The sequence below is a fragment of the Melospiza melodia genome, chromosome 18 (genome assembly GCF_035770615.1).
Source record: "Melospiza melodia melodia isolate bMelMel2 chromosome 18, bMelMel2.pri, whole genome shotgun sequence".
NCBI lineage: Eukaryota > Metazoa > Chordata > Aves > Passeriformes > Passerellidae > Melospiza > Melospiza melodia.
Genome location: NC_086211.1, coordinates 3,276,220 through 3,292,064, shown reverse-complemented (window position 1 = coordinate 3,292,064; position 15,845 = coordinate 3,276,220). Strand labels below are relative to the sequence as shown.

The 15,845-nt window shown below is 62.6% G+C and overlaps 1 protein-coding gene across 1 annotated transcript; it reads left to right on the top strand.

Moving 5' to 3' along the window:
• The first annotated feature begins 3,839 nt into the window (after window positions 1-3,839).
• On the top strand, window positions 3,840-14,807 carry FSCN1 (fascin actin-bundling protein 1). The gene is made up of 5 exons (XM_063171715.1): window positions 3,840-4,734; window positions 11,183-11,339; window positions 11,800-11,921; window positions 12,189-12,356; window positions 12,492-14,807. The coding sequence occupies exons 1-5, from the start codon at window positions 3,912-3,914 to the stop codon at window positions 12,692-12,694; spliced, it is 1,473 nt and encodes a 490-aa protein (XP_063027785.1). The 5' UTR covers window positions 3,840-3,911; the 3' UTR covers window positions 12,695-14,807.
• The last annotated feature ends 1,038 nt before the right edge of the window (window positions 14,808-15,845 follow it).

Below are 15,845 nucleotides of genomic sequence, written 5' to 3'. Positions count from 1 at the left end.
CCCTTCCTGCCTGAGCAGGCTCCTTTGGGGCAGCATCCCATGGGAAAACATCCCTGGAGCTCGACCTGCCTCCCTGAGCCTCTCTCTGAGGGCTGCTCTTTGTTCCCCCTGGTGCTGCTGCTTTTTTTTTTTTTTTTTTTTTTTTTTTTTTTTTTTTTTTTTAATACAGCCTAATACAATTTTAATGAGGCTGGGGCGCCTGCCAACTGTCGGGAGGGCCACCAGAGAACCTCTGCTGGGCTGGCTGGTGGCATATGGCACTGAGGCTGGGCACCCTGGGGTGGCTCTGGGGCCCCCAGCAGCAGCAGCAGCAGCAGCAGGGGACAATCGGGGACCTGGGGAAATGCAGCCTCCAGGCAGGATTTGTCTGCACCTGGGACTTGCCCTTGATCCCACTGGGGGACAGCTTGGTGGCTGCACAAGGTCACCTCATCCTGCCTGGCATGGGGGTAGTGGAGAGGTGGTGACCCGAGCACTGCATCCCCAATCTCTGCTGAGCCCCTCCAGGGCTGAGGGGGGATCTGCATTGTGGGGGGACTGCCCAGGCCAGCCTTGGCCACGTCACAGCCACTGCCACCCCCAGTGGGACAGCAGCACCCCCAGATGGGTTTGTGTGTGCCACGGACACTGAACAGTGTGTGGGTGTGCCAGGGAAAGCTCCTGGCATGCGTGCACTGTGCTGGGGTGAAAACCAACCAGCAGCGCCCTCAGAGTGAGAGTGAGCACCCAAAACTGCTCCCTCAGAGAGGAGCAGGGAGGGCTCAGGCCAGGCTGGAATCCTGGAATCCAGAGGAGAGATGTGCAGCAAGGGAGGGACACGGGATGTGCAGCAGCTTTGGACACCGTGACACAGCTGTGCCCGAGGGTCTGTGTGCTCTGCAGGGCAGGAGGGGGCTGGACACAGCTCAAACCATCCCTGGGGCTGGAGCTGCTGCTTCCCCACTGTCCCTTGGCCTGAGGACATCCCTCTGTGCCCTGGGATGTCCCCACTGCCCTCCTGGGGACACAGGGCTGGAACAACCCCTGCTCCTCATCAGCCGCTGCCGTGCTCTGCATTTGCTGTCTCTGTCCCCTCTGTGTCCCCGGCTCCGTGCATCCCGCCCTCCTGCAGAGCCCAGCGCTGCCCTCCCAACATCACAAACTCCAATGAAAATCCCGGGATTGCTCCAAACCAAGCCGGGCTGCCACAGGAACTGTCCGGGCAAGCAAGAAATGGAAATCCGGGGGCGTTGCTGTGCCCGAGGCGGGCGGGACTGGGGTCACTCCACCACCGGGGCTCCTTTTCTCCTGGCTTTTCTCTTTTGGGATCTCCTTGAGGTCCCACAGCCCCTCGGGGGGGACTCACTCCGGAGAGCCCTTGTCAAAGTGTGCAGGGTTGGTGTCCTGCAGGGCCAGGGAGGGCTGGGGGATGAGCTCAGTTTGGTCACGGTGCCTGCAGAGATGACGGGAAATGCAAAGCACAGAGGGAAACCCAGCGCCTTTCCTGCCGCTCCCGGATGCCCTCGGGACGGGGCTGTGGCTGCTGCACCCCCAGGTCAGGGGCACCGGGCACCCCTTGGCACCACAGCCACATGTGGGGGGGTTGCAGACCCTGTTTAGGGCTGTGCCAGCCCCAGGAGCAGAGGTGCAGGCAGGGTGGGACAGGCAGGGTGGGCCAGGCAGGGTGGGACAGGCAGGGTGGGACAGGCAGGGTGGGACAGGCAGGGTGGGTGCTGCTCTGGAGGGACCCAATCTGCTGAGCCAGGCAGTGCCATCCATCCACACAGTGCCACCACCCACCAGTGTCACCCATCCGTGCCACAGTGCAAAACAGAGAAAACAGGGTGGGTTTTTCTTTCTCTGCATAATTGCCTTTTTTTTTTTTTTTTTTTTTTTTTTTTTTTTTTGAGGAGAAAAGCTGTTTCTTCCCTGGCCCCATCACCATCTGCCCGTGGCGGCCGGGGAAGGCAGAGCCCAGCAGCTGTGGGTCTGGGCAGCTGCTCAGCCTCACGGCCAGCTCTTAATGCAGGGGGCTGGGAGCCAGAGCAGCAAAAGGGATTTGCTGGGCAAACATGGATCTGCAGCTCGGGAGGGACCTGTTTCCAGCCCAGACAAGAGGCTCTGGGCCTGGCTCTGCCTGGCAATGGTCTGTCTGGGCTTGCAGGGCTGGGCAGCAGGGATGAGCACAGAGCAGGTCTGGCCAAGGCTTCCAGGAAAACAAAACAAACCCCATCCCATCCCATCCCATCCCATCCCATCCCATCCCATCCCATCCCATCCCATCCCATCCCAGCCTGGCAGGTTTGCCCCAGAGGGCTTGTGCCAGTGAGCCCCGGGCGAGGCTGGAGCAGTGGCTCCAACCAGTAGAGCCAGTGCAGAACCAGTGCAGCCTGCAGGGCCCTGGCAGGTGGGGTGGGATGGATGCCATCCTGCCTGGGTTGGATGAGCCTGGGGCAATTCTTTGTGCCAGCCCTGAGCTGGCAATGTTGTGCCCTCTCACTCATGGCCACACTCAGCCCTTCACTTGTCCTTCTTCGTCTGGGACAGGCAGTTCAGCTCCCTGATCCAGCTGAAATCCACCCCATCTGTCCTTCCCACCTTCCCTCTTTCTCCAATTTTCTGGTTCTGCACATTCTCCAGCCAGCTCCCCCCTGTCAGTGCAGGGCTGTGCCTGAGCCAGCTTCAAATCAACCCCTGCAGCTCTGCTCACACTTATTGGTTTGTGTCCCTGTTGGAGACACAAGAAATGTCCCCCAGGTGCAGTGGGCAGCACAGAAAACCCTCCTCAGGCTGGATTCTTCCCATCTCCAGGTCAGCCCTGCTGACCATGACATGCACAGCAACACTGCCCACCCACCCCCTGAGAAACGGTCTCCAAAGGCTCCCCTGTGCAGGAGTGCCCCTGGTTTTATTCTGGATTTGCTGTGGCAGTTCAGCTCCCCAGGGCCAGGGTGCTCCAGCCTCGGTGGTGCCTGGCACAGGGTGCTGGGGTGGCTCAGAGATGGCAGGAGGCCACAGCATCCGTCACCCTGCTGCCCATCCCAGCCTTGTGACACGGCCAGCAGCCCGGGAGGGACAGAGGGGAGCAGGGGGGTCTCACAGTGGGATGGGGATGTGCAATCAGAGGGATTCGTGCAGTGCAGGACAGAGAATTGCAGTTTGAGTTGGTGTTGAGCAGTGCAAAGGGCGTTCTCATTATGGGGATGGTCCTGCAATGCTTAGGGGGCCCTGCAATGTGTGGGACCCTGCAATGTGTGGGACCCTGCAATGTGTGGGACCCTGCAGTTCAAGGAGGGGTCTCTTGTTTTACAGTGGGGGTCTTGCTATGTGTGTTTGGGAGCCCTTCAATTCAAGGGGCCCCTTCCTGGAGGGGCCTTTCCATGCTGAACTTGTGCTGGAGGAGGAGATCCTGCAATTCATGGATGCTCCTGAAAAGCAGAGAAAGGTCTTGGGATTTTCCAGTTAACGGGGAGGTTTTACACTTCAAGGGGGCTCCTGCCGTGCTTGGGGCAGTCCTGCCATGAGGTGCGGGCTGGCATTGTGAGGGGCTCCGGGAATGCAGGGAGGGCTCCTGCCGTGCCCTGGGGGCTGTCCCCCGGCTCAGGGCGGCTCTTGAACCGCATGGAAGAAGCGCTGGGGGTCCTGCAGCGTGGGAGGACGCCGCGATCCGCGGGGGCTTCGTCACTCGGGGCAGGGGGAGCGGGGGCGGCGTCCGGGGCTCCGGGGGCTCCTGGCGGGCTCGGGCCGTGCCGGGGGCTCGGGGCGGGCGGGGGTCGCGGCGGGGCGGCCCCGGCGGCGGGCGGGGGGTGCGGGAGGCGGCGCCGAGCCCGCGCTATAAAGGCGGCGTTGGCGGGGCGGGCGCGGCGGCGGCTCTCGCTCGGTGTCGTTCGCTCGGTGTCGGTCGCTCGGTGTCGGTCGGCGGCGGGAGCAGGATGACGGCGAACGGGACGGCGGAGCCGGTGCAGATCCAGTTCGGGCTGATCAACTGCAGCAACCGGTACCTGACGGCGGAGGCGTTCGGCTTCAAGGTGAACGCCTCGGCCGCCAGCATGAAGAAGAAGCAGATCTGGACGCTGGAGCAGGACGGGGAGGACTCCAGCGCCGTGCTGCTCAAGAGCCACCTGGGCCGGTACCTGGCGGCCGACAAGGACGGGCGGGTGAGCTGCGACAGCGAGGAGCCGGGCCCCGACTGCCGGTTCCTGGTGCTGGCCCACGGCGACGGGCGGTGGTCGCTGCAGTCCGAGCCCCACCGCCGCTTCTTCGGCGGCACCGAGGACCGCCTGTCCTGCTTCGCCCCCGCCGTGTCCGCCGCCGAGAAATGGAGCGTGCACCTGGCCATGCACCCCCAGGCCAACCTGTACAGCCTGGCCCGCAAGCGCTACGCGCACCTGGGGCCCCGGCGCGACGAGCTGGCCGTGGACCGCGACGTGCCCTGGGGCGTGGACGCGCTCATCACCCTCCTGTTCGTGGATCAGCGCTACAGCCTGCAGAGCTGCGACCACCGCCTGCTCCGCAGCGACGGCCGCCTGGTGCCCGCCGCCGAGCCCGGCACCGCCTTCACGCTGGAGTTCCGCTGCGGAAAGGTGGCCTTCCGAGACGGGGAGGGCCGCTACCTGGCCCCCTCGGGGCCCAGCGGCACCCTCAAGGCGGGCAAGAGCGCCAAGGTGGGCAAGGACGAGCTCTTCGCCCTGGAGCAGAGCTGCCCGCAGGTCGTGCTGAGGGCCGGCAACGATAGGAATGTCTCCACCCGGCAAGGTACGAGGGGATGGGGGCTGCGGGTGGGGGGAACGGGACACCTCGGCTGTGTCAGGGCTGTGGCCGCCTCGGGGAACGCTCCTGCATCCCTCGGGAATGGGAGCAGCGAGCAGCCCCTGGATCCCTCCCGCATCGGCATCCGTCGGGCATCGCCCGCCCTGAGCAGCCCCTCGCATCCCTCCGGCATCGCTTCCCCTGCATCCCCTCAGAATCGGCGCCTCGGAGTGCTCCCCCCGCAGCACGGCCCCCCCGGCCCCCACCATCCGCTGCCTTCCTCGGCTCCCACCCCGCAGGCCGCCCCCCGCATCCCCGCATCCCCCTGCCATCGCCTCCCTGCTCAAACTCCTTCTCACTCCCCTCCCCTGCAGCCGCCATCTCCCCCTGCGCCCCCTGCGCCCCTCAGCATGGCTGCCCGCGGTCCCTCCCCCAAACCCCATCGCGATCCCCCCGCATCCCTCCCACATCCCTTCCCCTTCCCCCTCCCGCATCCCTCCGGCATCGCCTGCCCGGCGCCCCCATCCCTGCGGGAACCCCCATCCCTCTGCACCCCCATCCTTCTGCACCCCCATCCGTGCGGCTCCCCCATCCCTCTGCACCCCCATCCGTGCGGCTCCCCCATCCCTCTGCACCCCCATCCCTCCGTACCCCCATCCCTCTGCACCCCCATCCCCGCAGCATCGCCCCCGCAGGGCCCGGGGGGGCAGGGGCCTGCGTGGGGTGCAGGGATGGACGGGGAGGGGGCTGGCAGGGTGTGGATGGAGCCTTCCCTCGCCGTGAAGGAGGCAGGGCTGCATCCCTCGCCTTCCTTCCTTCGGAGCTCATTGTTCGCCCAACAAAGCCTCCGCCATCCCCCTCCCCGAGCACGGCTGAGCCCTGTGCCCAGCGGAGCAGGGAGGCTGCGGCTCCCCTGGCGGGCTCCGGTTGTCCCAAGGGGGGCTGGAGATCCCATGGGTGGGGGGCTGGGAAGCAGCGTTACATAAAGGGCTTTGCCAAAACTCCCGCATCCCCCCGCACAAAGGCCGCCGTCCCTCCGCACCCGCAAACCCCATCCCCTCGGAGGGGCCACGGTGCCACCGGCCCGCCTCGGGTGCCCGGTCACAACCGGAGCTGCCCGTGAGTGCCCGCCGGGCATCGCAGCCCCGAGCCTGGAAAATGGGGGATCCCTGCTCTGCTCTGCCCGGGGGTCCCGGTGTGTGCCCTGGGTGCCCCGGGGCTCATCGGGCCGCGCCAGGTCAGGCCGGCGCACGCCGGGCGTGGGATGGGTGCGAGCATGCAGCAAAGCCTGGAGGAACAGCGGGGAATTTTTTTTTTTGGTGTGTATATGTTGTATTTCAAGGTTGCTGCTTAACCCTGATCCGTGCCTGGGCGGCTCCGTGCGGGCAGCAAATCCCGCAAAGCAACCCATTAAAAATGAACAATAAATTCTGCCAGGATGGGCAGCGGGCTTTGTTTGGCCAGGCACGGGGATTTGGGGAAGGGCAGGAGAGGATGCCGGCGGCGGGAGGATGAGGATGGCGGCGGGAGGATGAGGATGGCGGCGGGAGGATGAGGATGGCGGCGGCGGGAGGATGAGGATGGCGGCGGCGGGAGGATGAGGATGGCGGCGGCGGGAGGATGAGGATGGCGGGAGCTGCCGCAGCGCGGGGGGGAAGGGCTGCTGCAGCCCTTTGTCACCAGAGATGGGGAAAGCAGATGTGGGGGGAGATGAGGGACGGAGCGGTGGCGGCGGAGACCCCATGGAGCGGCGGGAATGGTGGGAATGGTGGGAATGCTGCTGGCCGAGCCTCCGGCTTTGTCTGCCTCGGAAGGGATGGGGAGCGGCAAGGGGGGGAACAAATCTCCGCAGCAACAGAGGGCCCTGGGCTGTGCCCGGCCCCTTTCCAAGCAAAATGCAGCGCGAAGGGCCGCGCTGGGGCTGCACATCCTCGCTCCAGTCCGCTTCGGCCGGAGCAGCCCTTTCCACCTGGTTTATCCTTCCCGGCGGCGGTGAAAGGCGGGGAGCCGCCGCTTTGTGGGGCTCACCCTCCTCCCATTGTGTCCCAAGGGATGCCGAGGAGGCGGCAGAAGCAGCGGTCGGAGGAAGCCTTTTCCAGACAGCCTTTCCCTTTTCTGATAAGCGCCGTGCTGCTGGCAGAGGCTCCCAGGGCCCCGGGGATGGGGATGCGGGATGCGGGCCGGCAGTGACCGCAGCTCGGCACGGCCTGGCGGGAACAGGGAGCTTATTCCTGTGTGGAGCCCAGGAGGGAGCGGGGATGGCGGTGGCTGCCCTCCTTGTGCCCCAGGGCAGGAGCAGGGATGGGTCCATGGGTTCCTCTGCGGTTCCCTTGGCCGGGATCCAGCTTTGGAACGGCGCTGTCCCACCCGTGCCAAGTCAGCTCCTGGCCTGGCGTCTCCTCCCTGTCCCGGGATTGCCAGCATCCCCTGCATGACACGAACACCCCGGGCATCGCCAGCACCTCCTGTACCCCCGGACCACCCCACCAACACCCCGGGGCGGCAGGGGATGGGTGCCAGCCCTGCCTCTGCCCCAGGGCAGCTCTGGGGGTGTCCCTGTCCCCCTCTCCCGCCTCCAGCCCCAGCAGGGTCCCGGGGCTCCCTGAGCGTTCCCATCTCCCGTTTGCCCCCCAAAGCGAGCCGGGCGAGCGGCTCCTCCCGCTCAATGGCTCCTTTCTCGCCCGGCTGCGGCAACAAAGGCGCTTTGTGGGCGCGGGGTCCCGGGGGCAGAGCGGGCTCTGCTCCTTCCCGCGGCGCCCCTGGCCCGCACACCCATGGGGGAGAGGGTGGGAGTGAGGAATTGCAGGAAATGGGATCTGGGGAGGAGGGCGAGCCGGCCTGGACGTGCAGAGCTCTGCCCCGGGGCCCGGAGCCCTCCCGGCATGGGCTGAGCCGGATTTTCCCCCTCCAGTTCATCTCCGTGCCGCGGCAAGGCGGGAAGATGCGGCTCCGGGGCAGGGGGCACGCAGGCTTGGATGGGGATTTTCATCCGGAGATGATGCCAAGTGGCCTGCTGACACTTGGGGGATACCACAAAGCCACAGGAAATCCACGGGGAAGGAGGGGTGGGTTTTTCAGGAAATTCATGTTTCACCCCTGCCCGTGACCCCTCAGCAGAGCTGCACCCTCAGCAGAGGAGCTGCAGGGTGCTGGATTTAGACAAAAGCCTGTTGGATTTCTGTAGTGTGAGCCCGGCTGAAGGGCAGGGAGGGGCAGGAGCAGGCTCTGAGCACGGTGTGGGTGCAGCCCTGGGTGGGGGTGCCAGAGCACACAGGGAGCCCAGCCCCGACCTGTGCTGGGCACAGCATCCCAGCCCCATCCTGAAATGCCGAAACCCTGAAATCCTGCCCTGGGGGCTCTGCAGGGCGCTGAGCCCTGGTTGTGGAGCAATCCAGGCAACCTGGGCTCGGTGTTTTCTGCTAGGGTTTTGGGGTTTTTGAAAGGAGAGTTGGAGGATGGGAAAGGCTCCTCCCCATGGCGCTCGTCCCCTGGCCCCCAGCAGCATCCCAGCATGGCCCACTGGAGATACTCTGTGTGAATTGAGTGCACAGGGAAACTTCTCTGCCTGCCCTGAATTGTCCCATGCTGGGTCTGCAGTTCCCCATGGTGTAGAGGTCGAGCTACATCAAGCTCTGTTCCTCCAGAGAGAGAACCCCAGGTCTGCAGGAAGGACAGGGAGGTTTGTGCCTGCCCTGGGATGGCCACGGGGCTCCTGCTCCAAGCACAGCCCTGGCTCAGAGCAGCGAGGGCTCCACATCGGCCCTGCAAACCCCCCAGCCTGGAGGGCTTGGGGCGCCCTTTGCTGCTCTCTGAGCGCCCCAAACCTGGGGACTCAGCACTGGGAAGCCCTGGGGTGAGAACATTCCTGAGCCTTCCCAACATCCCCCCCAAATCCCTGCCCACACAGAGCCCGAGGCCGTCCCACACCGGGGATTTTGGGGTGTGCGGGCGTAGCTGCCCCCTCCCACACCGCCCCCGTGTGCTCACCCCCCCTCCTGCCCCCAGCTGTAATTAGCAGCTTCCTCAAGGTCAGGAGGAGCCGCGCCAGCTCCAGACTGTGAATTTACCGGGAGCGTTAATTAATCCGTGATTGCAGAGGGAGCGGCCACAGCAGGGGGGTGGATGGCTGTGGGGACAGCCTGTCCTCCCCACGGGGACACGGGGACATCACCCCACGGTGCTGCAGCCTCGCACACAGCCCGTGCCTCCTGCAGCCCCCCGGCTCAGCTCCAGCCCTCTGAGCCTCCTCCTGCCCCAGCCCAGCGCATTCCTTTGTGCTGAGTCGCTGTAACCCAACCCCAGCTGCTGCTTTTGGGGAGGGGGCTGTGCGAGACCCTCCTGCTCCTCCTGCTGCTTCCAGGCAGTGGGGAAAGCCGGAGCTCCCAAAGCTCCGTGCACAGAGTGTGGAAAATGGGCAGGCAGAGGGGTGGGGATGTGCTCCATGTGCTCCATGTGCCCCCTGTGCTCCATGCTGGGGGGCTCTGGGGACAGGGAGCAGCGTTTGGGGCCTCCTGGCACTGCCTGTCCTGTCTGTGGCACTCAGCATCCCCTGGCTCTGCCCAGCCTGCTCCCTGCAGGTCAGTGAGTCCTTCCCAGAAAAGTCACGGAGGGGAAGCACCACTGTCCCTGCTCCCCGCAAACCACAGCTCTCACAGGCTGGGGGGCCCAGGGGTGCTGCCAGCCTTGAGGCATGGGCTGTGTCCCCCAGGGTCACCTCCCCGCAGCCCAGGCTCTCTGTGAGCCCCTGCAGAGCCCCTCTCTCTCCGTTTTACAGCTCTGGGTTGGGGCTGGAGCCGGGGATGCAAAATCAAAACCAAATGTTCCTTCCCAGAGCCGCCGGCTCAGCCCCCGGCAGTGCTGGGAGGAGGCGGCTCTGGGAGGGCTCCGGGAGCTGAGGACGTGGCCGTGGGGCTGGGCTGGTGGCCCTCAGCACCCCCTGCCTTGCCCAAACACCCCGGGGAGCAAAGCACACAAAGGGTGGGTGTGTGTCCATCAGGGGAACCCTGGAATCGCAGAATGGCTGGGTTGGGATCATGAGCGGGGTGCTGTGAGCCGGTGGGAGCTGTGGGCCCGTTCGGGTGTGGGAGATAAAATTCTGGCCAACAAAGTGGAGCCTTCAAAGCCTGATCCCCTTGGGAACAAAGCCTGATCCCTCTGGGAACAAAGCCTGATCCTTTTGGGAAAGGTGGGTGATGGATATGCAAGGCAGAGGCTGCTCCTGGTGTTGGGATGGCAGATTGGAGACACAGAGACAGGGACAGGTGATGTGGAGCCGCAGGGAGCTGAGCCTGCAGCACAGCTGGGTGCAGCTGTGGGACCCCAGAGCAGAGGGGCCACCAAGACTGCCTGGAGCCCTTGCAGTGGCTGCACAGCGCCAGAAATCCCAGCATCCCAGAGGCTGGGATGCATTGTGGCGGCGTGAGGGGCTGAACAGGAGCCCCCAGCTCCCTCATCAGTCTTGTGCTCCTCCCCCAGCTCCATTTCCCTTCTCTGGACCTGCTGCAGCAACTCCAAGTCTACTTTAGTGATAGGACCAGAGCTAGACAGAATGTGCACTCCAGCCCTGTGCCCCCCTTTGCAGCAGGGAGGGGTGCAGGTGTGTTTGGCCCTGGAAAATTCATCCAGCTCCACTGAACTCCCGTGTCACTGAGCTCAGTAGTGGGGCTGAGCTCTGCACCCCAGCACAGAGCTCGGCCATTGGCTTTGGCCACAGCTTGTGGCTCTCATCCCCAAAGTGTTTTTAGGCTGAAATCCACCAAGCTGGAGAGCTCTGGAGCAGTTTTGGCCCTGCTAGCCCTGACTAAGCAGGTTTGCTGGGGCTCAGAGGATGCACACGTGGCTGGCGGTGGCCCAGGGCTGTGGCTGGTGGCCCCAGGAGCAGCTGCATCCTCCTCTGATGCTGCCTCTGGTCCCTTGGGCACAGGGAGGGACATCCTGGCTGCAGAGCTGGCTGGTGCTGATGATTCTGGGGAGTCAGGGAAAGGCTTGGCTGCCCTGGGGCTTTCCTGAGCCTCATGTCCCTGCACACCTCAGTGCCCAGTGGGATGTGACAGCTGTGGATGAAAAACCTTGTCATGGTCCTTAAACATGCCAGGAGCTGGGATTCATGGGTGCTGCAGTGGCCTCTGCTAATGGGCTGAGAAACCTGGCTGTCACCTTTGGGAAAAACTGCAGCCCTTTCCTTATAAAACATCCACACTGGTCTTTGCTTCATTGTGATGGAGCTGCTGGGTCAGGAGGGGAAGCTCACGGCTGCCCACCAAATAACCAAATGAAAATCTGGATTTGAACCCCAAATGCCAGAGGGGAGGTCATGGGAGGGATTTGGGAGCCACCAAAGCTCAGCCAGGGAGCAGGAGCCCCTCAGTTGGGTTTCCTGGGCTGCCCCACCCTGGACCTGCTGGACGGGGGTTCTGGTCCCATCCCCAACTCCCTCTGTCTCTGGTGTCTGTAGGGATGGACCTTTCAGCCAACCAGGACGAGGAGGGTGACCAGGAGACCTACCAGCTGGAGATCAACAAGGACACCAAGAAATGCGCCTTCCGCACCTACACCGGGAAGTACTGGACCCTCACCTCCAACGGGGGCATCCAGTCCACAGCCTCCACCAAGTGAGTCCTCAGGGCCCTGCCTGGCCTTCAGAGCACCCTCTGCACCTCCCAGGGGAATTCAAGGGATTTTCCAGCTTGGGTGCTCATCCCAAACGCTTCCCAGCAGAGGCAGAGCATTTTGGGAAAGCCAGGGACGGGTCGGGGCTTGCCGCCCACGATGCTCTGGAGGTCCCTGGGGCCACATAATCCTTCCTGGCCGGCTGGGGCTGTCGAAATGTTTGCCCTGCAGTTCAACCCTGAGAGCCAGGCGGAAAGCCCAGAAGTGCCTTTGGCCGCCTGCCTGCCTCCTGCCCCCGGGGCGAGGGCTCCCAGCGGGATGGCCACCACAACAGGGCTCATCCTGCACAAACAGATCGAAGCAGGCCCTCCTGGTCCAGCCTGGCCCTTCCCGAGCCAGCAGGGGGGCGGTGGCAGGGTCCCCCTCCGTGCCACCCCCCTGAGTGTCCTCTCTGCCCCACAGGAACGCGAGCTGCTACTTCGACATCGAGTGGTGCGACAAGCGCATCACCCTGAAAGCTGCCAACGGCAAATACGTGACAGCAAAGAAGAACGGGCAGCTGGCAGCCTCCATGGAGACAGCGGGTAAGGGACCCTCGGGGACCCCACACCGGGGCAGCAGGGGGTGAAAAATGCCCCCCCAGAGCTGGGCTCTTCTTCCAAGTGATGCTCAGGCAATAAGTTCTCTTAGTGATGTGCTGTGAGACAGGGGAACAGACGGTGTGGGTGAGAAATGGGTGAGGGCACAGCCCTTGCTCCTCCCTGCTGCCTGCCAGCTTTGGGCTGTGTCTCTGTGCCCCCCGGGCTGCTCTCACAGCCCCTCGGTGTCCCCTCGGTGTCCCCTCGGCGCAGGAGAGACGGAGCATTTCGTGATGAAGCTGATCAACAGGCCCATCATCGTGCTGCGCGGCGAGCACGGCTTCATCGGCTGCCGCAAGGTCACCGGCACGCTGGACTCCAACCGCTCCTCCTACGACGTCTTCCAGCTGGAGTTCAACGATGGTGCCTACAACATCAAGGGTGAGTGCCCAGGGTGCCCCAGGGCTGGGCCTGGTGGCCCTTGGGGTCCCCGTGGTGGCTCATCAAGGGTGAGTGCCCAGGGTAGTTGTGGCCTTTGGGGTGGCTCATGAGGCCACCGTGTCCCCTCTCCTGCAGATACCACTGGCAAGTACTGGATGGTGGGGAACGAGTCGTCCGTCACCAGCAGCAGCGACACCCCCGTGGACTTCTTTTTTGAGTTCTGCGACTATAACAAAGTGGCCATCAAGATCAACGGCAAATACCTGAAGGGCGACCACGCCGGGGTGCTCAAGGCCTCGGCCGACACCATCGACGCCTCCACCCTCTGGGAGTATTAATGCACTTTAGGGTACCTCCCGTTGCCAACTTCTCTTTCCCTTCCTGTTCTCTTTTCCTTTGGGTTCTGTTTCTCCTCTCTGTAACAGGATTTTCAGACTGGCTTGCCCTTCCCTCCTGCCATAGAGTTGGTGCGTTATGTGGGAGGTGGGTCTCCCTGAATCCCTGTAAGAACTGGAAAAGTGGTGGGGCTGCCTGCCTATAGCTTTGTAGAGGAGTCTGTCTCTATCCCCCCTTCCCTGCCTCCCTCCAGGTTTGCTGGGCTTGGAAATGGCCGTATCCCCCTCCTGGCCCTGAGCATCACCTTAGGTAGTTGATTTTCCTCTCCTCAATTAAAAAAAGGGAATAAGATCACCTCTGTGCTCACTTCTGCCATATCAGCACTGGCACAGCCTCAGACTGTGCTGCCAGTGTCCCCTGGAGCATCCATCCTGTCCTGCCCTGCTCCAGTCGAGGTGGAGAGATGGTGCTGGGCTCAGCTGGCTCAGCTGGCTGGTCCCAGCAGCTTCTCTCCCCTCCTGGATTGTGGGGCAGGATCATCCCCAGCTGAGCTGTAAGAGGTGACCTTACATATCACAGCATCCCTGGGATGGGGCTGGCACGTGCCAGCACATCCTTTGGAAGGGCCAGCAAGCTGCCCCTCCCCAAACACCTGGAAATGATTCTTTAGGGCGATCCTGTCTGGAAAGCCTCAGCCTTTCATCTCATGGAGCCCCGTGCTCCCGTCCCTCCACCCCTCCTTGTGCTCCTGGCTCTGGAGGAGCATCCCAGACCCTGATGGTGGGTCCAGCCTGCCCCGAGGCTGGTCCTGCTGCTGTGCCTGGAGGGGAGGGCGTGGGGGACACAGAGCCAGCCCGTGCCAGGGTGGGGGCTTCATCCAGCCCATCCCCAGTGGGCTTTGGTCCTGGGAGAAACCGGGCTGGCCAACATCATCTCCCCGGGGCAGTGGCTGGAAGCATAAACTGCAGATTTTGGTTTACAGAATAGAAAAGTTCCTTAGCAAACTTTGCACAGTGATATTTGCTCAGTACCTTCGATGTTGTTTTTTTCTCTCTCATAAAATACTGGAACAGTGAAGCGAATCACTGAACACCTAATGCTGAATTAGGAAGCGCCCGCTCCCGCGGGCACCCCGAGGGGGCAGCTCCTGGTCCCACCACCCCCAGGGCACCCGGGCTGGGCTCTCATGAATTGCAACCCTACTGGAAAAGGAAAAAAGAAAAAAAAAAGACCAAAACAGTATTTTTGTTAGTCTCTATTTATATATGCTCTCCATGGCACTGTGTGACCAGCTGTTGTCTGTACTAGGTCTGCATTAGAGTTTAACGCTGTCTGTAAGGGTGATGCTGCGTGTTCCTTAGGGTGGTGAAAGGCACTTTATCCTTTGGGGCCTTCCCAGGGCCGGTTTCTGCTCCCTACAAACACACCAAGGAGCCTTTTCCCGCGTGGGCCCCCTCTGCAGAGGGGGAGTGCTGGTCCCACCCCACACCAAGGGTGCTCTCGGCATCGCTGCCGTGCCAAACCAGGGCTGGTCCCTACTCCCAGGCAGGGGCTCGTCAGCCTTAAAGCCACGAGGAGGGATCCCCTCCACAGGAGCTTGGTGCTAAATTCAGCTGGGAGAGCGAGTGGCTGTGCCCAGGCAGGGCACAGCTCCGGGCTGGGGTCCCTGGCGGGCGCAGGGGATCCTGGCTGGGACTCTACCTCGGCTCTGCGCTCACACCGGGGCTGCCCGCGCCCCCCGGCCCCAGGGACGCGCTGCCCCGCCAAGGACCGAGTGTCTCGAAGCCCTGTGTGACCCCGTGACGTGACACACACCCTCGCTGGCCTTCACCCCTCCCTGTGTCACCTCCTCCCCGCCCCGTCACGCTCCCACCCGTGTCATCCCTGCTCCGGCCTCCCCCGTGTGACATTAGGTCAAACGTCTCTCCTGTCTCCTCTTATCGGGTGTTGTGACTCTCTGAAAACATCTCACTCTGAAAATTTAAGTTTTGGGTTTGTTTGTTTTTTTTTTTTATTATTATTATTTTTTTGTAAGTGCCATTTGTATAACTTAAAAAAAAATAGCTTCAAATGGAGAAAGATGAATTAAAAAATAAAACCTGCATTCGGATTCAACCTGTTGTGTGGTCTGTTGGGGCTGGTAAGAGCCTGAACATGGAGATTTGGGGTGGTGGAGCCTTTGTCTGATGGGCTGAGCTGGTTCTAGAGAGTTCTAGAGATGGTGGGAAGGGAATGGTGATTAAGAGGCTCCAAAAAGGTGCAAAGCCAAAGCCAGAGCCTGAAGCCACTGAGCCCAGGGGCAGCCGGGGATGAGTGACCCATGGATGGGTCAGGATCAGGAGCAAAGCTGTGCCCCCTCTTGATTCAGGTGTTTCACCTCCTGGGATGGGGGTTTGGGTGTGTGGTTGGGTAGGGATCAGCAATCTGCCTCCTTTGCTCAGGGATGTGAAAAAGGACAAGCTAAAGGACTAAAGAGGGAAGGGGAGCCCAGCCCAACTCACATCCTGGAGCCAAGATGTGCCCCCAGCCCTCCCAGGACAACTGAAAGCAGCCCTGAAACTCAACCAACACCTCCAGACCTGCACTGAGAGCAGCCAGAGCTTCCCTGCCCCTCACCACAGCCTGGCTGGGCACCCACGGGCTCCTGTCTGCCTTGGGAAATGTGAAACTGATTGGAAAAAGCAAAGTTTGGGATAGGGGGGCTGTTCAGCACCCCCCAGGTGCACACCCCAGGGGGATGGCATTGCCCACAGGGACCTTCATCATCAGATTGGGGGGGTGAGCCCTGCAAGGGTCAAAGGAAGGAAGGAAGGATGTGCAGTCCTGACCATAAACAGGGAGAAACCAGGGCAGTGCAGGAAATGCTGAGCAGCTCTGATGGCCTCACTGTGACATCTGTGACACCAGGCTGTGACCCCCAGCCAGGGCAGCAGCTCTGCCAGGGGGTGCCCACCCAGGGCAGGGCTCTGGAGCTGCAGGAGGACTCTCCCCCTTCCCCTCTCCCCAGCTGCCAGCACACATTTCCTTTTTTTTCCCCTCCAGGCTGGATTCTGCATTTACCATCATTCACCAGACTCCAGCAAGAGGGGAAATCCCCTCAGCCTTCCCCCCATCCTGGTTTCCATTTAAAGGAGTGACTGGAAACCATTTTCT